Source organism: Rhinichthys klamathensis, unplaced genomic scaffold (assembly GCF_029890125.1).
Source record: "Rhinichthys klamathensis goyatoka isolate OS25496 unplaced genomic scaffold, OSU_Roscu_1.1 h1tg000059l_1, whole genome shotgun sequence".
Lineage (NCBI taxonomy): Eukaryota > Metazoa > Chordata > Actinopteri > Cypriniformes > Leuciscidae > Rhinichthys > Rhinichthys klamathensis.
The window spans coordinates 8,624,092-8,646,367 of NW_026606604.1; the positions used below are offsets into that span (position 1 = coordinate 8,624,092).

The following is a 22,276-nucleotide window of genomic DNA, read 5'->3' on the forward strand; positions in this document are numbered from 1 at the left end:
GTAACCAAAGTTAAAGCTGTGAACCTGCAGCTTAGGGCTAATTTTCCCTCTGAATGTGAATAGCTTCACAGTAAATGACCGGCAGCATTAAAACTAATATAACCATTAAAATGATAAAGCCTAACTGGTTTGTATTGTGTGATCAAATGAGAGAAGGCAGTAATAACAAAGCAAATGTAATGTATAAAAAAAATATTTTATTCAACAATATACAACTTTACAGTAAATGTAATGATTATATATATAACATCTAATTTCCCAATGTTTTATTATGAGATCATGAGACGTATAAGATGTGAAACCACATGGACGTTCAGGCTGTTGCCCAGCACACGGTACTGCTGCTTAATGGAAATTTGCTTTGGAAATGCTGAAACACAAAATACATGTAATTGAACGACAAAATTATTACATTTTCACATTGCTGTTTCTTATGACTATTCATTAACAGTATGAATCAGTGTGTCTGAGAGGGTCTTTTTCTCCCTGTCTTCACCTTTGCTTTGTCTGTAAAGCATTCATGCAAAAAACTAATTATGAATCCTGAAACAGTTAAAAGGCAGGGTAGGTAGAAAAATACTTTTTTCCAAATTTGTTTAAACTGTCTTTATATATCAATGCATAATTAAATTAAAATGTAAGTAATCTGGAAAAGAAATTATAAAAATCGAGTGTCTGTAATCCTCTCAGGACTGCAATAAACACAGCTCATTATTCCATTCGGGACGAAAGAAAACATTGGCTGGGGCGACTGTCACTCTCCCTCGCTACCATGGATACCACCTCTGCTGATACAGGAGCAGCCCAAATGCGCGCACCCGTTTGAAGAGGCACGGAAGCTAGTAATAACAATTATAGCAGAGAAAGAACAGTCAACATTCTCAGTACCTGCATATACAGTATTTGAAAAGGCTATGAACAAAAAGTCTTTGGATAAATCAAGAAATCATACGAGAGTCAATATCGGCGTGGCTTTCCAGCGGTGGCGACAACTGAGGGATCTCAAGGGGCTGAAAAGTGACTCCATGATGGCATTATTTCTGCTGGACAGGTAATCTCGCTGTTTTCATTTTGATGGCATTTATTTGTTCATGAAGCATGTATCACTAGCACACGTAGCTACCAGAGCCATAGAGAGAAAGAGTTGCGACACTCCCATAGACCGCCATAGGAACTTTGGAATGCGGAAGTAACGCGTGTCGTGGAGCGAAATTAATTAAATTACTGTATTTTTTTACTTTTACACACATTCGCCGACCTCTCGTGAATCTAGTCTGTAGTTATATTTTATGCAGCCAGTTTTAGTAAATGTTTATTGGAAGATAATAGGTTAATTGCAGCTATAGCTTAAGTGACCAACACTTTACTAACGTTACCTAACTTACGGTAACTGATGTATATAATATATTTAATAATATTTTATATGTATGTATATATATACAGTGGTGTGAATAAGTTATTACCCCCATGCTAAAGTTGCCTAAAAAGAGGAATAAAAAAATCATCTTTTGGAAATTGATCTTAATGCCTTAATTAGAAAAATGAGGAAAAATCCAACCTTTAAGGACACCAATTTTCTTTGTGTATGAATAATGTATCTTAAATAAATAAATGTTCTTCCTTAAAATACAGGGTGCATAAGTCAGGCCCCCCCCTATGTTAAATTCCCATAGAGTCAGGCAGATTTTTATTTTTAAAGGCCAGTTATTTCATGGATCCAGGATAATATGCATCCTAATAAAGTTCCCTTGGCCTTTGGAATTAAAATAGACCCACATCATCACATTCCCTTCACCATACCTAGAGATTGGCATGGGGTACTTTCCATAAGATCATCTTTCAATGCAAATCAAACCAGCTATTAGGCTAACTGAAATAACACCATGCCAATCTCTAGGTATGGTGAAGGGAATATGATGATGTGGGATATTTTAATTCCAAAGGCCAAGGGAACTTTATCAGGATGCATATTATCCTGGATCCATGAAATAACTGGCCTTTAAAAATAAAAATCTGCCTGACTCTATGGGAATTTAACATAGGGGGGGCCTGACTTATGCACCCTGTATTTTAAGGAAGAACATTTATTTATTTATGATACATTATTCATACACAAAGAAAATTGGTGTCCTTAAAGGTTGGATTTTTCCTCATTTTTCTAATTAAGGCATTAAGATCAATTTCCAAAAGATGATTTTTTATTCCTCTTTTTAGGCAACTTTAGCATGGGGGTAATAACTTATTCACACCACTGTATATATATATATATATATATATATATATATATATATATATAGCCTATATATAATATTATATATATACACACACACACACAATTCATTTATTTAAATGGGTTATGCATATATGTGCTCATATGTATTTAGGAACATGGTTAATTCACTCATTAACTATCTCTCCGGTTTAATTTTATGAAGAATATTTTTCGGTTGAATACTTACCGAACATTGCTGTATATAGTCGTTGCTTTCAACGTTATGGGAGCAGTCTATTTCCCTCCTAAATCATTCATTTGTACATGCACAGCGTAATTATTTATATTTTATGTTGGTTGGAATTAAGGAACTGACTGCAGACCTCTTTGGGTGATCACGAAGCGGAATTTATAAGCAAGATCACAGGAATCAATAGCCTAATACAGTATGTATGTTACTCAGTTTATCTGTAAACAATACATCAGAGCCAACAGTGCTTTCATCGTGGAAGCTCTTACATGCAAAACACCTGTATATGTCATGAATCTTACAAATTCACCTTCATCACAGTGTAACTGATAGTAACGGCAAACGTGTATCAATAAAGCTATTTATAGCTAGTTTGCCTTATATTGAGTTTGATTCGGTTACGAACTTACGAGCTAGTAAAATATTTTAAACTTTACCAGTATCAATAAGCGAGCTTGACAGTGTGTACTAACAGCCATGTTAATTGTTTATATTCATACTGCTAAAGTTAGTTATTTTATTACTTGTGATTCTGACATGATGTCACTACATGCACTGCGCTCCTCTCTGCTCGGCGCTGGTAAACGCGTCCGACTCTTCCAGCTGAGCGAACGGCCGGGATCACTTGTTTATGTGTTTTGGGGGCGTGGCTTTGGAAGGAGCCGAGAAGGGAGGGGGTGGGAGTTAATGGAATAATGAGCTGTGTTTATTGCAGTCCTGAGAGGACTACAGACACTCGATTTTTATAATTTATTTTCCAGATTACTTACATTTTAATTATGCATTGATATATAAAGACAGTTTAAACAAATTTGGAAAAAAGTATTTTGGGGGATTTCTACCTACCCTGCCTTTAATTATCTAAATAGAAGCCAAAAGTAAATAATGGAAAGCTATTCATTAACCTTTTCACACTCCAGTGGAATGACATACTGGACTTTAAAGCTTATAGTCTGAAATATAATACCATACAACAATGTCTATGCACATAATGTTAAGTTAAGAAGATTTCTGTTAATTTGTGTGTTTTTCTTCTGTGCTGTGTTGGTGAATGTTGTGTGATGCCGCTGTTTAGTGTCTGATGAACGTCTTACTGAAATCTGCAGGAAAGCCCATGAGGTTGGCGATCTCTCTGGGTGTGAAGTATCTCAGCTTTAACTGGAGAAGCTGCTTCAGTTTGTCCTCTTCAGAAAGCAGTTCCAGGCTCTTAAACACACTCTCTAGCTCTACATCCCCACAGCACTGCAGGACGGAGCCCGTGCCCTCCACATAGTGACCATAACTACACAGACAGAATCAACAGTTATATATACATAAGTTACATTATAAGTTATAATAAGGAAGAAAAACGAATTAAATTGTCATATTTTGGTGTGTGTTTATATATTATATATATATATACACACACATTATATATAAAATATGTAATGATACTTTTATTTAAAAAATCAATTATATTGATGAAAAACAAACATATACATTTTAGAGTGGCCTTTTATTGTGGCCAGCCTAAGGCACACCTGTGCAATAATCATACTGTCTAATAATCAGCATCTTGATATGCCACACCTGTGAAGTGGATGGATTATCTCGGCAAAGGAGAAGTGCTCACTAACACAAATTTAGACAGATTTGTGAACAATATTTAAGAGAAATAGGCCTTCTGTGTACATAGAAAAAGTCTTAGATCTTTGAGTTCAGCTCATGAAAAATGGGGGCAAAAACAAGTGTTGTGTTTATAATTTTGTTCAGTGTCTATACACACACACACACACAATGTATATATTATGTACACAATGTATATACACTCACCGGCCACTTTATTAGGTACCCCATGCTAGTAACGGGTTGGACCCCCTTTTGCCTTCAGAACTGCCTCAATTCTTCGTGGCATAGATTCAACAAGGTGCTGGAAGCATTCCTCAGGGAGTTTGGTCCATATTGACATGATGGCATCACACAGTTGCCGCAGATTTGTCGGCTGCACATCCATGATGCGAATCTCCCGTTCCACCACATCCCAAAGATGCTCTATTGGGTTGAGATCTGGTGACTGTGGAGGCCATTTTAGTACAGTGAACTCATTGTCATGTTCAAGAAACCAATTTGAAATGATTAGAGCTTTGTGACATGGTGGAAGTAGCCATCAGAGGATGGGTACATGGTGGCCATAAAGGGATGGACATGGTCAGAAACAATGCTCAGGTAGGCCGTGGCATTTAAACGATGCCCAATTGGCACTAAGGGGCCTAAAGTGTGCCAGGAAAACATCCCCCACACCATTACACCACCACCACCAGCCTGCACAGTGGTAACAAGGCATGATGGTTCCATGTTCTCATTCTGTTTACGCCAAATTCTGACTCTAACATCTGAATGTCTCAACAGAAATCGAGACTCATCAGACCAGGCAACATTTTTCCAGTCTTCAACTGTTCAATTTTGGTGAGCTCTTGCAAATTGTAGCCTCTTTTTCCTATTTGTAGTGGAGATGAGTGGTACCCGGTGGAGTCTTCTGCTGTTGTAGCCCATCCGCCTCAAGGTTGTGCGTGTTGTGGCTTCACAAATGCTTTGCTGCATACCTCGGTTGTAACGAGTGGTTATTTCAGTCACTGTTGCCCTTCTATCAGCTCGAACCAGTCTGGCCATTCTCCTCTGACCTCTGGCATCAACAAGGCATTTCCGCCCACAGAACTGCCGCTCACTGGATGTTTTTTCTTTTTCGGACCATTCTCTGTAAACCCTAGAGATGGTTGTGCGTGAAAATCCCAGTAGATTAGCAGTTTCTGAAATACTCAGACCAGCCCTTCTGGCACCAACAATCATGCCACGTTCAAAGTCACTCAAATCACCTTTCTTCCCCATACTGATGCTCGGTTTGAACTGCAGGAGATTGTCTTGACCATGTCTACATGCCTAAATGCACTGAGTTGCCGCCATGTGATTGGCTGCTTAGAAATTAAGTGTTAACGAGCAGTTGGACAGGTGTACCTAATAAAGTGGCCGGTGAGTGTATATATATATATATATATACACACACAACACTTGCACAGGTTACAATTTATTATGATACTTTTAATATATAAAAAATGCAATTATAATGAGGAAAATATATTTATGTGTGTATGTTTTTTTTCTTATATAAACATATTTTAATTAGTTTATCATTCATTATCATTTTTATATTGATTATAATTATAATTTAATTATAATAATATTAATAATACACACACCCTTTAGTAAAGCAAACTGATCTCCTGCTACTGGGCTGAACTATATCCATCAGTAGAGCGTATCTGAGCAGGGTTTTGGGAGGCAGCAGATACTGGTCCATGTCCTCCTCTTCCTTCTGCAGAAAGTCCTGCAGCCTCTGGACAGTCTCCTGTTGGTCCTGATTCCTCTTCTTTTCTAACTCCCGTTCAGTCTCCAGCTTAAAAATGATCGTCCCCGTCTTTTCTCTCTCAGATTCAGAAGGTGTAGGATGATCGTGTGGAACAGCGAGACTGTCTGGGGATTCAGACATGGGGAAACCCTCTATAATCTGCCAGTAGATAGAAAGCTTTAGTATTCAATAGTAACTGTATTGTGGTCTCTTAGTTAGAATAGGTCTAACCAGAAAAATACCTCTGCTGATGTTGGGAATGAGAAGGATCCTGGTGGTCTCTTTGCAATGAGGAAGTATCTGAGCCTAGAGTTAGGGATCCCAAGCTGTGACCAAAAAAACCATCACAAAAACAAGACTGGCATATACTTTCTGAGGTTTTTAAGAGACATTAACAGCTCTTTTTTAAGGATGTCAAAGGATGAGACATACTCACAGATGTTGGTGAGATCAGAAACTCCTGAAAGATGTAGTCACACTCTCTCAGTGTCTTAAGCAAAGCATCCCTGCCAATTAAAAAAACAGAACAACTAATATATATTTAGACACTATAAACCATTGATAAGACCAATTTAAGGCAAAGTGCGTACTTTTTCAATATTAAAATACTTTCATCCATCTCAGTTTAATGCGCAGACAACTACTGTATAAGATTCTTATTAACACAATACATGGTGACAGTAACACAGAGGGGAAACCCATGACCCCATTGGCTCATAGCCACATAACCATGGTGATCTCAAAGCCCCTGTGCCGCCCTGGTTACCTTGCAGCAGAAGTCTCAAAGCCCTTCACATTCTCCAGCAGAATGAATTGCGGCCGCTCGCTGAGCCTGCAGGGACAAAGAGAGGCACATTCCTTCACAAACACGCTCTGGGGAAAAAAACACCTTGGCTGAGTTTGGGAATAGGACAATAGACTTGAGAAAGGGCAAATGGAGAGGAAGAGAGAGGGGAAGCAATTCTTTATTCCTTTATTAGACATGAATTAATGATGTGAGATGTGCAAAAATACTGTAGAATGAACGTTGCCAGGAAGTTTGGCTTTGTTCATAGGAAGAAGTATTGAGAGAGAGAGAGAGAGAGAGAGAGAGAGAGAGAGAGAGAGAGAGAGAGAGAGAGAGAGAGAGAGAGAGAGAGAGAGACCAACTCAAATTTGGAAATCAATATCACAGAACCGTAGACCCACTACGATGAAAATAATGTTTTTCTAGGTGTTAACATGTTCTTGTGGCATTTTTCTGATGTTAGAGGACATATCTTGAGAAAAATAAGCTCAAAGTTGTTTTTCTGAGTATTTCTACATTCAAATGGCTGTGAATCAGTAGCAGACGCTAAAATGCCGGCTAAAATATACTGGAGTTGTGACGTAGTAACTCCACTGGGCGTCTCCTCACGCGACGTCTTGGAGTGAAATAATGATCGGTGATCGGTGATAACTTTGATTAACTTCGGATAATAATAATTAACGTGTATATAATACTGTTGCCCCACCGGTATTGGGGGTGTAAGCTAGCGGGAGAGACAGAGCTCTCAGCAACGGGCAGGGGGAGGGTCGTCTCCGTGCCAACGGCTCCTCCCACAACGCAGAGGCGAATTGCTAATGAGCTACTGCCGCTCTGCTGAAGCGAAGTCCCAGAAAACGGCACAGGTTTTGTGATTTTGGCTAAAAATGGCATAATCATAATTTAAAGACCACTGGGAATGTTTAAAAATAGCTCAAAATATGGTCGGAGTGGGACTTTCAGTGACTTATGCCCGGTACCCATTGTGAGATTTTGGGCTGTCCCATACGAAAGATGACCAATTGTGCCGATTTCTGCGGTCACTGCGACTAAACGACTAGCCAATAAAGATGCAACATGAAATGGCGTATTGATCAATGCAACATGGCGCTAAAACTTAAACCTACTTACCTCAAGCTCCGCTTACAAAATTGTCATGGCAAGTTGGCCTCTTTTCCCCAGCATTGACCGCGTTCATATTCTCCTCTTTCGTTTAACACACATAAAAACCACAATTGTCCAAGTGCACAATTACCACTAGCGCATGCTAATGACGTTTTTATTCTTCTATACTAGCTTGGATCGTAGCCTATGATTCAATAGGTGTCATCATCGCACAGTCTACATACATGTCGTCCCCAAGTTCATTAGATCCATGTCGTACACGTCTATGGTCGTACGGTGTGATTTGTAATGATCTTATAGGATTGCTGAAATGGCACAGTCTGTAGCAGGCATTTAAAAGAGCTCAGATTGATCAGTCTGACCTTGGCATAAGGTCCAGGATATAAAGGAAGCTCTTTGTTCTGGGGTCAGCAACATCTCCCTGCAAACCAATCCTATTGAGAAACACACGTTAGCTTTAGTCAACCAATTTAGCAGCCTTTTTCACATTACAGACATACAGTATAGAGCAGTAATACACAACCGTTCAAAAGTTTAGGATTGGAAAGATCTCTTGTGCTCACCAAGGCTGCATTTGTTTGCTTAAAAATGCAGTAAAAACAGTAATATTGTGAAATATGACTGTAATTTAAAATAACCATTTGTTTTCAAATGTAATAATTTACTTCTGTGATGCAAAGCTGAATTTTCAGCATCATTACTCCAGTTTTCTATCACCGAATAAAGTATTAATTTCTTTCTTTCAAAAAACAAAAACAAACAATAACAAGCCTTACTGACATTAAACTTTTGAACAGTATCCACCTTTTTTCTACGCCCCATGACGCTTTGCACAAATCATGGGAGTGACTTCCGTTAAAATCGTCGTCCGTTGTCCATTCGTTCAAACATCAATGTAGTAATACATGCATGTATTATGCAACATGCATTGCCTTAATAAAAATGTTAATTAACTGGAACGTTAAGTGATAATATTTCAAAGTGATTTCTGTCATTTTGACAGAAAATAAATATTGTATTTACCTGCTTTAGAAACATTTCCAGTAAACACTGCTATAGGGATTAGACGTGAAAAGCGGAGACAATTACAAAGCATCCATGTGAAAACAAACCTTGAAAGAGGCGTGAGGATTTGGGGAGAAAAACAAGAGATTCTTAGTGCATTCCACTCAATTATTCATGGGATATATACTAAATCTAGAGAGCAGACTACAAACACGGACTATATGTTGTCTTGTTTCATACTGTTACAGTGAGATACAAAGGGAAAACAAGAAAATGATCAGGAGTTAAAGAATGCAGTGACTGAAAAAAGCTCTTGCCAACATAGACAGACATTCTTGTCACATTAAAAAATACCAAGCATTACATTATTCTCATGACGTCTGAAAATAGAACATGAAGGACATTTTACAACTCATTCAGTCCAAACGACAGATAAGGATCATTTGTAGTGCAACCTTATGATTTTAAATGATTGTCTTTTTGAGTGGAACATCTCCAAACAAACCGGAAGTGCCTCCCATAATCTAAAACACAGTTGGCTTGTTAGGAAAAAGGTGGAGAAATAATAGTTCAGCCAGAAATTTAATTCTGTTATTTACTCACTCTCATGTTGTTCCAAACCTGTATGCCTTTCATTTTATTGTGGAACACAACTGGAACCATTTTAAAGATTTGTACCACTCGCTCTTTTCCATGCAATCACAATATATGGGAGGCAAACCATCTTTAAGATTCATGCAAAAGCACCATAAAGGATCATAAGAGGCTTAAACTTCAGTCTCTTTCTCACAAAAAGCTACCATTCGGCTTCAGAAAACTAGCAATAAAGTGCACAAGCTGTATGAGTTATATCTATAATGCTTTTATGATCCCTTTCCGAGCTTGAAAGATCCAGTCTCCATTTGCTGTAATTGCATGGAAAAGAACGACCATGACAGTACTCAAGATTTCTCCTGTTGTGTTCCACAAGAGAAAGAAAGGCATATAATTTGAAACAACATACGCATGAGAAAATAAAATCAGAATTTCAATATTTCTTCAATGAACAAGAGAAAAAAGCAGATCACCTGGTGAATGGTTGACATGGTGGACTCATCAAAATCATGTCAAAGTTCAGCTTGTCAAAATCCTGTAACGTCATTCCCTTATAAACAAAACCAAGAGATAGCTTTAAACAAATTATTAAGAAAAAACAAATAAAATGACAAAAAATGCTCTCCCTTGTTTATTAAAAAACATAAGCGTATCATATAACCCACATGTAGACATATACATGATGATATAAAGGAAAAAGTATTTATGATTATTAAGTTATTTATGCTTTAAGTCTTGAACTTAAAACATTCTTAGTGCATCCAGTTAAAAAAACATAAATTTACTCTACAATAATACCATTTAAATAGCTAATCCATAATCATTATCAATTTTTAAAAATCTCCATTCATTGTTGTGTATTCTTCTGAATTGAGGCCAGTGGCAGGTACATTATTACCATGCTGACAAAGCATTGAACCTTTAACCACCACAAAAACCACTCAGTTACACTTTACCTCCTATTGCTTTTAAAAGCCCAGTCACGGGACTATGTGGTAGGACTTACAAAAACGTCATTTTAAGGATGTTACAAAAGAGATGTGTAGTTATGAGTGCAATAAATCAGTTAAATAAGATTTTGCACAAGCATATATAATACAGTGATTACAGTGACATAAATCTATGCAAGAAATGCAAGTCAGTGATAATAATCTTAGTTGTAATCTAATTATGCATATTGTTTGCCTGTATTAATTGGAATAAAGAAGAGACTGATTCATACAAAACTTCTTATGGGAGCCACTTCGTATTATGTGTATGCGTCCAAACAAAATGTGTCTAATCATTTACACAATCAAATAAGATTCAAGTGGGCAAGGACTGACCTCGATAGTTTTGGGCAAGAGTGGGGTACTGGGGAAGTTGTGTTTGTAGATTTCATTGGCTGATGTATTGACATCCACAGCAGCCACAACTTCAGATGGAACTGAGCTCTCTGAAAGAAACGCAAATTAATTCAACTAAATTTACTGTGAGATTTAGCTAGTCTACACAACTCCAGTGAATCTGTTTAATTTTTTGTTTATAAAGAACAATGTACAGTACAGTAAGGGAACAGTGACACCTGTGGGAATCATACAACAGAGACTCAAACTTCACCAGCGTGTCAATAACTTGACAGAGACAGAGCCTTTGCAACTGATCCTGTGTCAGTCATGTGTTTTAATAATCGCTCCGGATTTAAACAAAATGACGTACCCTTTAAAGCATAATGCATCCCGCCTATTCCGCTGTATAATTCCAAAACACGGAGTCGGTCCATGTTGTCCATTCTTCACTGCTGGATGATGTTTATTATATTTTGACAGCGTCTCAGACATGCCACATGTGCAATACCGAATACATGACCGTCTAGAAACAAATCCATACGCGAATCGTTCCGCTTTTTTAAACCGATTTCTTCCTCTTCTATTTTTCTTCTTCTTCTTAATAATAATAATAATAATTTTACGTTAAAATGTCATTTGTGTTATGTGAATATGTGGGTTATGTGAATATGTGGGTTGATTGTTGTGTCAATAAAAACACACACACAAAAAAAAGTCATTTGCGTTTTAAATTGTTACAGTACAAGTAGATTACGTTATCCTCAAAAATGATCAACTTTTTTAATAGTAATATATTATATAATAAATAAATAAATAATAAACTATATAATTTGAATATATACATACGGTGTTATTTATATAATATACTTTCTACTAAATACATAAATATATATCATATATATATATATATATATAATCATGTTTTAATAATAATATAATTATATTATATAATAGATTAATAATAAGTAGACCTATATAATTTGAATATATAAATATGTTGTATTTATGTAGCCTATTTGTTTTCGTAGTAATTATTTGAAATTATATTATTTTTTATTTATGTTTACATTCTTTTTAATAGTAATATAATTTTCTACTAAATACAATATTATATAGGCTAATATAATCTACTAAATACAGTAATAATGTTTTAATAATAATATATTATATTGCCAAATACATTAATAATATAGTATATAATTTGAATATATAAATATTTTGAATTTATGTATTTATTTTCGTAGTAATTATTTGAAATAACATTATATTCATGTATGTTTACATTCTTTTTAACTATTAATATATGCATTATGAAACGTGGTAACCTGCATTTGTTACACACATAAGCTGTATTATACAGTAAACAGGCTATATCTAGGCCTTTATCTCTTTTTAGTTTTACAGCTATATAATTTGCCTGTATTTGCCATGGTCAAGCTCTTTTATTAATAGAGGGGCACATGCTGCTCCTCCGCCCCGACACTTCTACGTCACTAAACCTCCCTGCACCGTTATGTCATTAGCATAGGGAGTGGACTATAAATGCAAGCAGAACCTCTGCAGTGGTCTCGGTTGGTCCGGACAGGGTGCGGTAGTTAGTGAAAGGAGACGCTGACTTCAACAACAACCCAGAACTAAAGGATTACAATGGCCAACCGAACAAGCACCTCTTCGTATAAAAGGATGTTCGGTGGGGAGCGACCTGCGATGTCCCGGTCCACTTACTCGAGTCGGCAGTACAGCAGCCCGGTGCGCACAACCCCACGCGTGTCCTACAGCAGCGCGTCCTCCGCGTCTCCATCCATCTACGCGAGCAGGGGCGCGAGGGTGCGCACCAACGCGCCCCTGCCCAGGCTCGCCACCGATACACTGGATTTCGGGCTCGCCGACGCCATCAACATCGAGTTTAAAGCCAACCGAACCAACGAGAAAGCGCAGATGCAGCATCTCAACGACAGGTTTGTCAGTTACATAGAGAAAGTGAGGTTTCTGGAGCAGCAGAATAAGATCTTGACGGCGGAGCTGGAGCAGATGAGGGGCAAAGGCGCGTCCCGGGTCGGGGATCTGTACGAGGATGAGATGAGGGAACTGCGGAGACAAGTGGATCAGCTCACCAACGACAAGGCCAGAGTGGAGGTGGACCGGGACAATCTGGGAGAGGACATCGAGCGCCTCAAAGAGAAGTATGTCCAACTGACAAAAACTGATCAAAGTTTCAAACAATAAATATCTGGCAGGTGCACGTTCATACTTTTATAATAGGAAGGCAGTTTTTGCAAACTAGATTTGGGGTTTAGTCTAAATCAGATTATTGTCATTTCGCATTTAACATAAATGAATAAACGTAGGCTAAAAAATGCATTTTATTTATTTATTTGTTTGTTTGTTTCAAGCAAAGAGTGTAACAACAGAAAGGATGTACAATAATAATAATAGTAGTAATAATAATAACACTTATGCTTGAAATGGAGTGGGGAGAAGTAAAACTTATTGAACCCCACCCCAGTCTGTCAAAGTATTTTTACAAACAAAATAGGTGCTTCTTTTTTCTTTACCAGGTCAAATAAAACCAAAATGTTGTCTAAAGTTTCATATTTCATATCACCAGAATATGAAATGTGATATAAACTGTATAAACCGTGGGTTAATAAGAAAATATATAAAGATTTTATAATTCTATTTTTATTTTAAGATATGATTTGCTGAGGATCTATTTCTCCCTGACCTGACTTTTAAATGACTAGTAATTCAGTCATTTAAATCATATTTATGACCTCAATAAAAGCAGTTAAATGTTACAACATTTTTACTGTGCAAGGTGATTCTGCATAAGACTTTTCTTTTAGAACAAAGCTCTTCGATACATGTTTTTCCCTTTTGCCAGATTAAGAACTACCCATCATTGGTTTAATTTTTTGATACAGCAAATGAGAAGAAATGGATTTATGTTAGTTTGATATCAAAGGCTTTATCCGGAGAACATATTTCCCTTGTGAGATGCTCCAGTGCATATGAGGGTGTGGCTCGGCTCAAATATTCATATCATTTTCAGACTTCAAGAAGAGATGCTCCAGAAAGAAGATGCTGAGAACGGCCTTCGGAGCTTCAGACAGGTATGCATCTGCAAAGTATAACAAACATTTTTTAGACATATCATTGGGCCTGATGTTTAACTGAGCGCTAGCACCAGTTGCATGTGATCAGTTAGCGTTCCAGTCAGTGTTTGCAAGACACTACTTATTGTGATCAGCTTCCTCACAATAACAGGGTCAGGGCAGGCCTGTTCAAGCTGCCCTCTTGTCCGGCAGCAGATTTAGACACACCACTGAAAAGAGAGCTTTGTCTGAGAGCAGGCTGGGCGTTCAGGACAATGTAAACTGTTGTACGAGTGGGAGGAGCCAGTATTTACCAGGGGACATTGGTGACTTATGGTCGCAGAGAAGAGTGTGTGTGTGTGTGTGTGTGTGTCTGCCACCACCAGCTGCAGCTCTACAAACAATTAGCAGCAGGCGAGCTATTGTTATTTAATTCATTCAGGAATGGTTTAGAAGTTTGGGGTCAGTAAGATTTTTCTTTTTGAAATAAATCAATACTTTTATTCTGAAAGGACGCATTAAATTGATCAAAAGTGACAGACATTTATGGGATTACAAATTGTTTCTATTTCAAATAAATGTTTTTCGTTTGAACTTTCTATTCAACAAAGAATCCTGAAAAAAAATGTATCACGGTTTCCTCGAAAATATTAGGCAGCACAACTGTTTTCAGCATTGATAAAAATATTAAATGTTTCTTGAGCAGCAAATCAGCATATTAGAATGATTTCTGAAGGATCATGTGACACTGAAGACCAGAGTAGTGGCTGCCATACATGGTGAGAGGTTTAAAAAAAAAACCGACCCCAATCTTTTGAACGGTAGTGTATAATGTGATTCTTTTAGTGCAGAGAAATAAAAAAATGAAAAAAGGAACTGAATTAGAATTGCACATGAAAAAGGAATTCAGATGATGTCAAGGAAGCACAAGTTCAAAACAACATTTGATTTACAGTGTCCTTGTTACACGTTACATGTAGTTACTGTAGTAATTATGCACAATTACATGCAACTAACCCTAAACTAACCCCTATTCTTAACCCTAACCCTATAGTAAGTACATGTAGTGTTACTCAGTACTTACCGTAAATGTATAATTACACTGTAGTAAGGACACCTTAAATTTAGGAGAGATGTCTCCTAGGTTGGCACATAATTGATATATTTGACATGTGTTACGCCCACAGGATGTTGATAACGCCTCGCTGGCCCGACTGGACCTGGAGAGAAAGGTGGAGTCCTTACAAGAAGAGATCGCTTTCTTGAAGAAGCTTCACGATGAGGTACTGAACCACCTGGAGACAGAAACATAAAAAATTAGATGTCTTTAATATCTCACTGATGACAATAACATTAAATGACCATTTTCACAGATTTTGCTCCTGAGAAAAAGACCCCAATAATCTCATATGCGTCTCAGAATAGATATCAGTCGTGTCTCAGATTTGCCAAAGACATGCAATCAAAAATGAGAGATGAATTCAAACACTTATCTTCCGATTCTTCCGGGGACCGAATTATCTGAGCAATACTTATCCACATTATGTTTATAGATCTATAAGGAGAAGCATCTGAGACAAAGCTGACACTTAAAAGAAACAACTCAGATTCTCCTGAGCTATAAAAAGTAACATCTGAACAATAAAGTGAATTTAATTTCCTCTGGGAATTCAACTCTTCCGCTCACAGTCCTGGTTTTCTGGCCGACTGACTCTTTTGTTGGGCTTTTGTTGTTAATATCAGGGGATTGTCAGGCATGTTTGACCTGCTGCCATGGCGATTAAATGGGTTGTGGAAACGGGAGTAATTCCAAGGGAATAAAGCTGAGACATTGTTCCAGGATCAGGACGTACATTAGTTCAGGGCTAATAAACTATCGCTACTTTATTTCAGTCATATTTGTTCTGTTTACAGTACATTCAAATCAAAAACTAAAACTGACATCAACACTAAAAAGTTTGGGGTCAGTAAGGTATTTTTTTTAATACTTTATTCTGCAATTATGCATTAAATTGATAAAAAAAAAGTGACAGTAAAGACATTTTTAATGTTATCTGCTGTTCTTTTGAACTCCATTCATCAAAGAATCCTGAAAAAGATGTATCACAGTTTCCACAAAAATTAAAGGGGTGGTTCAGGATTTTGGACATCGGGCCTCATTTCCAAGTTAGCCTTAGTGTTATTTATCAGTGGAGACAGTTTTCAAAAAATTTCATCCTGTCGTTCCAGTTGCATAGTTCGCCGGTGCTAGGCTAGCGCGAGTCAACGGTAACTGCTAGCTTGCCATTAAAAACAGTTTACCCAGTCCACAGTACACCAAAAGCAAATAAATTATAACGCCAGACTATCGATGTAAATGTCTGTTAAGAGAATAATGTTAGAAATCAAACTACCCTTTCATTGCATTGCAATAGTTATACTTTGTTCCCTGTATTTATTAGCACAGTCTACAGCAGCGGCGGAGTGATATGTAGTTACCTCGGCAACCGAGAGAGGTAGAGAGAGAGAGAGGTAGAGAGAGAGAGAGGTAGAGAGAGGTAGTGCAGGTAGTTCCGACTGAAGTGCGCTTCGGTTCTGTGTTTAATTTTCGGCGCGGTACTACTAACCGGAGCAAAGTAAAATTCCGCCGCTGTTGAGAAACTAGTTCCTGTAAATGTATTGCGATCATTGAGATGCAAGGGTAGTTTGATTTCTAACATTATTCTCTTAACAGACATTTACATCGATAGTCTGGCGTTATAATTTATTTGCTTTTGGTGTACTGTGGAGTGGGTAAAACTGTTTTTAATGGCAGGCTAGCAGTTACCGTTTACTCGCGCTAGCCTAGCACCGGCGAACTATGCAACTGGAACGACAGGATGAAATTTTTTTAAAAACTGTCTCCACTGATAAAAAACACTACGGCTAACTTGGAAATGAGGCCCGATGTCCAAAATCCTGAACCACCCCTTTAAGTAGCACAAGTGTTTTCAATAATTATAATAATAAGAAATAATTCTTGAGCATCAAATCAGCGTATTAGAATGATTTCTGAAGGATCATGTGACACTGAAGACTGGAGTAATGATGCTGAAAATTCAGCTTTGCCATTACAGCAATAAATTATATTAAAACATTAAAAGTAATATTTCACAATGTTATTGTTTTTACTGTATTTTTGATCAATTAAATGCAGCGTAAAGGGACTTCTTTTCAGACCCCAAACATTGAACAGTACAAACTGTGCATTTGGATTGTTCAAGTGATTTTGTCCAACATCTCCTCAGGAACTTGCCGAACTCCAGGTCCAGATCCAGGAGCAGCATGTGCAGATTGATATGGAAGTGTCCAAACCTGACCTCACCGCCGCCCTGAAAGACGTCCGGCAGCAGTACGAGACTCTGGCTTCCAGGAACATCCAGGAATCTGAGGAATGGTACAAATCCAAGGTCAGTATCTCAAAAAAACTTTCCAATATTCCATATCTTTCTCTATATGTAAGTTGTGCAACCAATTCAAATCTGATCTAATATGGATTTTCCTGCAGCGAGAATAAACATGGTTTGTGCCAACCACACGTTGAACATTACTACATTTACCATACGTTTAAAGAAAAGGTTTAAGCTAGTCCCAGATTAAAATGCATGTTTGAGCTGTTTTAACTGAAAGCAACTTGCACTGTCATATCTTAAAACATTTCAGTGCCATTGTTTTGTCTCAAGATGCACACCAGTTTCTTTCTAAGACATGTTTATAAAAGCTACTTAAAGGGATACTCCACTTTTTTTGGAAATAGGCTCATTTTACAACTCCCCCAGAGTTAAACTGTTGAGTTTGACCGTTTTTGAATCCATTCAGCCGATCTCCGGTTCTGGCGGTACCACTTTTAGCATAGCTTAGCATACATCATTGAAGTATCAGCCTAGAAAATCGCAACTTTACATTTTCCGTCGGTCTTAGTGCACGATGTAACTACAGAAGAGTCAAGTTTTAAATAGGAAAAATGTTGAAACTCTTTGGTGATTTTTGTTTGAGAACTGCTAATGGTCTTGTCCACTTCAATGATGTATGCTAAGCTATGCTAAAAGTGGTACCGCCAGAACCGGAGATCGGCTGAATGGATTCAAAAACGGTCAAACTCAACAGTTTAACTCTGGGGGAGTTGTAAAATGAGCCTATTTCCAAAAAAAGTGGAGTATCCCTTTAAAGGCCTAATCCTGGCTTAATCTAAACCCTGTCTGTGAAACCAGGCCTGACAAAACATTTTGATTTTAAGAGTCTGGGCTGCTATGCAAATTTTATATATTTTTCTTTTAATCTATTACTGTATGTGTATTTATGTCTCCAAATAAAAAGTTGAGGAACATCTATTAAATCTCCTGTGACTAAAGAACAACAAAGGAACAATGAAACAATAACACAAAGGATCATTTAGCATTATTGTGAGTGGAAGTGCTGCTGATCTTGTAAGACAGTGTGAGATGTTTCAGGAATGAGTAAGTATCATCTCAGACATGGCAGATGGCCGACGCAGAGGCTTGTGTGGATTTCGAGACCATCTGCTCTTGTGTCACAGTATTGATCTTCTTAATGGACTTATTGATCTATTAGCCTAGATCTTCAAACTTGAAACTGGCACAATCAGTGTCAGTCAGTGGTAAACAGAAAACAAAGAGAGAGGCAGATGGAGCTTTATCTTTCTCCTAATCTTGGACTTTCTCTTTCTTTTGTAGTTTGCTGACCTGTCAGAAGCCGCTGCCCGCAACAACGACGCGATCCGTCTGGCCAAGCAGGAGGCCAATGACTACCGTCGCCAGCTTCAGTCTCTCACCTGTGACTTAGAAGCTCTTAGGGGAACTGTGAGTACTGGAGAAGATTATATTAACATCAGTGTTATTTTAGGATCATTGAGATAATATACAAGCTAAAAGGGAACGTTCTCAGAACACCAGTAACGTTCCAGTAACACTAATAGAATGTTAGTCAAAAGTTATCTGGTCTCTAATAATGTTCTCAAAACGTCACAAAAATATTATGTATAAATAGTTCATGGAGCATTTTGTACTGAAATGTTTTGGTTTTTCAAATGTTGTTTCGGAATGTTCAGAACATTCAAAAGTAACACTTCCAAAATGTTTGAAGAGAGATCAAACGGAATGTTCCTTTGACATACTTGAACGTTCATAACTTTATGAGAATATTAGCAAAATGATCTTAGAACATATTGTTAGCTGGGATTATAGTTTCTATTAATATTTTAAATTCGATTTTACATTTTCTGTTTTCATTTTATTTCATTTCCATTTGAGTTAAAGTTTTAGTTTTGTTTCATGTGTATAGTTTTTATTTATTTTATTTCAGTTTTAGTTTAAAAAAAATATATAAAATACATCAAGTTAAACTAAATGAAAATGAGAAATGCTGCAATGGCAACTAGCTGAAATAAAATAAATTTGCTGTCAAATTGATTAATCATGATTAATCGCATCTTACATAAAAGTTTGTGTATATATATTATACTTATATATATTTGTCTGTGTGTGTATGTATATATGTATGTATATATGTGTGTGTGTACACATATATTATATAAGCACAAACTTTTATGTTAGATGCGATTAATCGTGATTAATCAATTTGACAGCACTATTTTATTTATTATTAAATGACAATTTTTTTTATGGTTTTAGTTAACTATAATAACCCTGATTAGCATTTATTAAAGTGCTTTATATTATGGCTGCTTAAATGTTAAATTATCGGATCCATCATTTCAGAATGAGTCCATGGAGCGCCAGATGAGAGAGATGGAAGATAACTTTTCCATGGAGGCATCCGGTTACCAGGACACCATCGGCCATCTAGAGGACGATATCCGGAACATGAAGGATGAGATGGCGCGTCATCTACGTGAATACCAGGATCTGCTGAACGTTAAAATGGCCCTGGATATTGAGATCGCCACCTACAGGAAGCTGCTGGAAGGGGAAGAAAGCAGGTGAATTCTTGCTTTTGCATGTTTATATTATGTTTTCTTTAAAGGTGCACTCAACATGGACTTACAGTATAATGACACTTAGTGGAATAAATGCAGCATCATGAAAACAATAGCTGATTCAAAAACGCTAATTCATCCAGTAATGTCTTTATGAGTGAGTCATTGAATCATTCATTCAAACCATTGTTTTTTAAATTATTCATTCAAATTAATAAAAAAAAAATGTAATAGATGTTTTATTAATGTGCTTTTATTTTTGTATTTTCAGTTTTCTTTTTAATTTTAATTTAATTATTAGTAATTTTGATATATGATTTTGTCATTTTTATTAGTTTTTAAAATATTACTATTTAGGTTAATTTTTTCCAGTTATAATTTCAGTTCAGTTTTAGTTTCTAAACATTTCTAATTGTCCTTTAGTTTACGTTTTTTATTAATACTTTTTTTTTATTTCTTTTTTTTTTTTTTTTTCAATTGAAAAAAAGTTATTATCAGTTTTAGTTTCAGTTGACCTGTTTAACCCTGTTAACGAGACAATTTTATTATAATTTTATTTTTAATTATTACTCTGTGAGCAAACGATAAAGTGAATAGTATTCAGCTGGTCACTTGATCTCAACATGTCAGTCCCTTAAAGTGACCTATAATGTAAATAAATATATAAATATATCTTTCAGAAGTACTATTTAGTTCTTTATAGGGCTAAAACTTTTTAATGGGGAAAAAATACTGAGTGGAAATTTAAGACTTGACTATCAGAATATGTTTTTACACATTATTTCTCTCTTTATTTCTCTCAAGGATCACCACACCATTTCCCAACCTCACATCATTAACCCTTCGAGGTATAGTATGCTTCAGATCATCCTTATGAATGTTGTGAACGTTAGGGAAAACAATGCTGAATGTAAATAATGTATGAAAACTAACAAAAAAAACCCATGCATAATTATGATAGTAAAATAAATAGGCTTATCAACTTTTAAAACAGACAAGAAGATGCTTCACATGTCCCATATCTTGTGTTAAACTTGCATCCAATCATATCAAATCAAATACATGTTCACATGCAGTGGGAATAAGCATGGTTTGAGTATAAAACCATTGAAATTCAACATTAATTTAGAAATCAAAATGGTCAATTTTCCTATTCAGCCCAAGTGAAGCACAATCACACCTTTATGATGAAATGACTATATTTGGATTGATATTCTGCCTGCAGAGTCCATGAGGGAAACCAGACCTATGATGGACAACCAGTCAAAGAAATTGGTGATAAAGACCATCGAGACAAGAGATGGACATGTAAGTGACATGAAAAAAGTTTTTAAATAAGATATTACGTTTTTATATGAAAATTGTAACCTTTTGACCTTTCGATCATCACAGATAATTAACGAGTCCTCCCAAAACGAGGATGATGAATGAACCGCATGTGTACCTGTGACCAGTAGGGGCAATAGAGAGCTGAAGATCCACGCTGGAGTAGAAGAGGAAGAGAATGAAGTTTCTTTTGTTTTTTCTGTTAAGAGTAAAAAATAAAAACTGCTTTAAAGTGCCTTTTTTTTGCATTGCCACATTAGAGCGGTCTGTTAATAGAGCTGTATTAGAGCTGAAAAGACAACGTAGGCCACTGAGTAAACCAGCTTTAACCAGGTTTATGTTTACCACAAAGTCTGTAGTTTACACTGTTGAAGACCACAGCAATACACTGCTTCAACTTTTTCTGTTGTGTATAATTATTGCAAATGACCAAAAACTTGATGAACTTGTGTCTCTTTCACCATAAGACCAAACTATCAACAAATTTCCACAAATTCAATAAACCTTTTAAAGTACAATCAGATTCCTTTTTTTCATGAACAGTGTTTGTCTTCCATTTCCAATGTGCAAAATGAACTGAACTTTGAGGGGCTTTTTCAAATGCTTCCCCGTCATAAAAATAAACAGATTAGCAGCTGTCAATGAGCAACACAACATTTCTAAAATTGAACTAAAGTTTGTTGGACACAATCATTAGTCCTAATGAGATCATGTCGTTTAGTGGTTAGTTCTTTGCATGCTTAGCTGAATATCAATACCCAGTTGCAAGACATCCACATTCTTTTTTAAAGTGGATTTAAAAAAATGCCATCATGTCATGTTATATTAATTTTACCTTCATAACTAAGACCTGATCCCAAATCCATTTCTTCTTGAGGGTGAAAGGAAAGGGCAAAGACCAGGCAAATGGTGCCAGTCTGAAGAAGGATTTTGCATATTGGCATTGATTCTATGCAGGATTAAGATATTAAAACAACTCTGTTGAAATTAAACCAATATATATATTTTTTCTGTTGCCTTCACCTAAATAAAATCACATTTGAATAATTATTTTAGACTGAGGAATCCAGACATTCTGTCAGGTGGACATCCTGCATGGAATAATCGAATTAAAATTGGAAAACTTCATGTTTTAATTAAATTATGCTTATTCCTATATAAGCTTTACAGGGTTAAGGTAATTAAAAGATGCTGTTTACAT

The 22,276-nt window shown here is 36.5% G+C and overlaps 2 protein-coding genes across 2 annotated transcripts; one reads left to right on the plus strand and one right to left on the minus strand.

The window, feature by feature from the left end:
• Window positions 1-208: 208 nt before the first annotated feature.
• trdmt1 (tRNA aspartic acid methyltransferase 1) lies at window positions 209-11,216 on the minus strand. Its single transcript, XM_056249255.1, has 10 exons — window positions 11,051-11,216; window positions 10,678-10,787; window positions 9,826-9,902; window positions 8,116-8,187; window positions 6,611-6,676; window positions 6,281-6,350; window positions 6,087-6,170; window positions 5,696-6,003; window positions 3,557-3,744; window positions 209-370 (listed from the first exon to the last, which is right to left on the minus strand). Exons 1-10 carry the CDS (start codon window positions 11,121-11,123, stop codon window positions 270-272), a joined length of 1,149 nt encoding a protein of 382 aa, XP_056105230.1. The 5' UTR covers window positions 11,124-11,216; the 3' UTR covers window positions 209-269.
• Window positions 11,217-12,231: 1,015 nt separating this feature from the next.
• vim (vimentin) lies at window positions 12,232-21,356 on the plus strand. The gene is made up of 9 exons (XM_056249254.1): window positions 12,232-12,863; window positions 13,733-13,793; window positions 14,963-15,058; window positions 17,042-17,203; window positions 18,488-18,613; window positions 19,532-19,752; window positions 20,554-20,597; window positions 20,975-21,057; window positions 21,142-21,356. The coding sequence occupies exons 1-9, from the start codon at window positions 12,328-12,330 to the stop codon at window positions 21,178-21,180; spliced, it is 1,368 nt and encodes a 455-aa protein (XP_056105229.1). The 5' UTR covers window positions 12,232-12,327; the 3' UTR covers window positions 21,181-21,356.
• The last annotated feature ends 920 nt before the right edge of the window (window positions 21,357-22,276 follow it).

Excerpts from the sequence above, each read along its gene's own strand:
- trdmt1 (XM_056249255.1), bottom strand. The coding sequence starts at position 11,123 with ATGGACAACATGGACCGACTCCGTGTTTTGGAATTATACAGCGGAATA. Across the intron at positions 6,351-6,610 it reads TTTGAGACTTCTGCTGCAAG|GGATGCTTTGCTTAAGACAC; the intron begins GTAACCAGGGCG and ends TTTAATTGGCAG. Across the intron at positions 3,745-5,695 it reads TCAGTTTGCTTTACTAAAGG|TTATGGTCACTATGTGGAGG; the intron begins GTGTGTGTATTA and ends CTGTCTGTGTAG.
- vim (XM_056249254.1), top strand. The coding sequence starts at position 12,328 with ATGGCCAACCGAACAAGCACCTCTTCGTATAAAAGGATGTTCGGTGGG. Across the intron at positions 18,614-19,531 it reads TAGAAGCTCTTAGGGGAACT|AATGAGTCCATGGAGCGCCA; the intron begins GTGAGTACTGGA and ends CCATCATTTCAG. Across the intron at positions 19,753-20,553 it reads CTGGAAGGGGAAGAAAGCAG|GATCACCACACCATTTCCCA; the intron begins GTGAATTCTTGC and ends ATTTCTCTCAAG.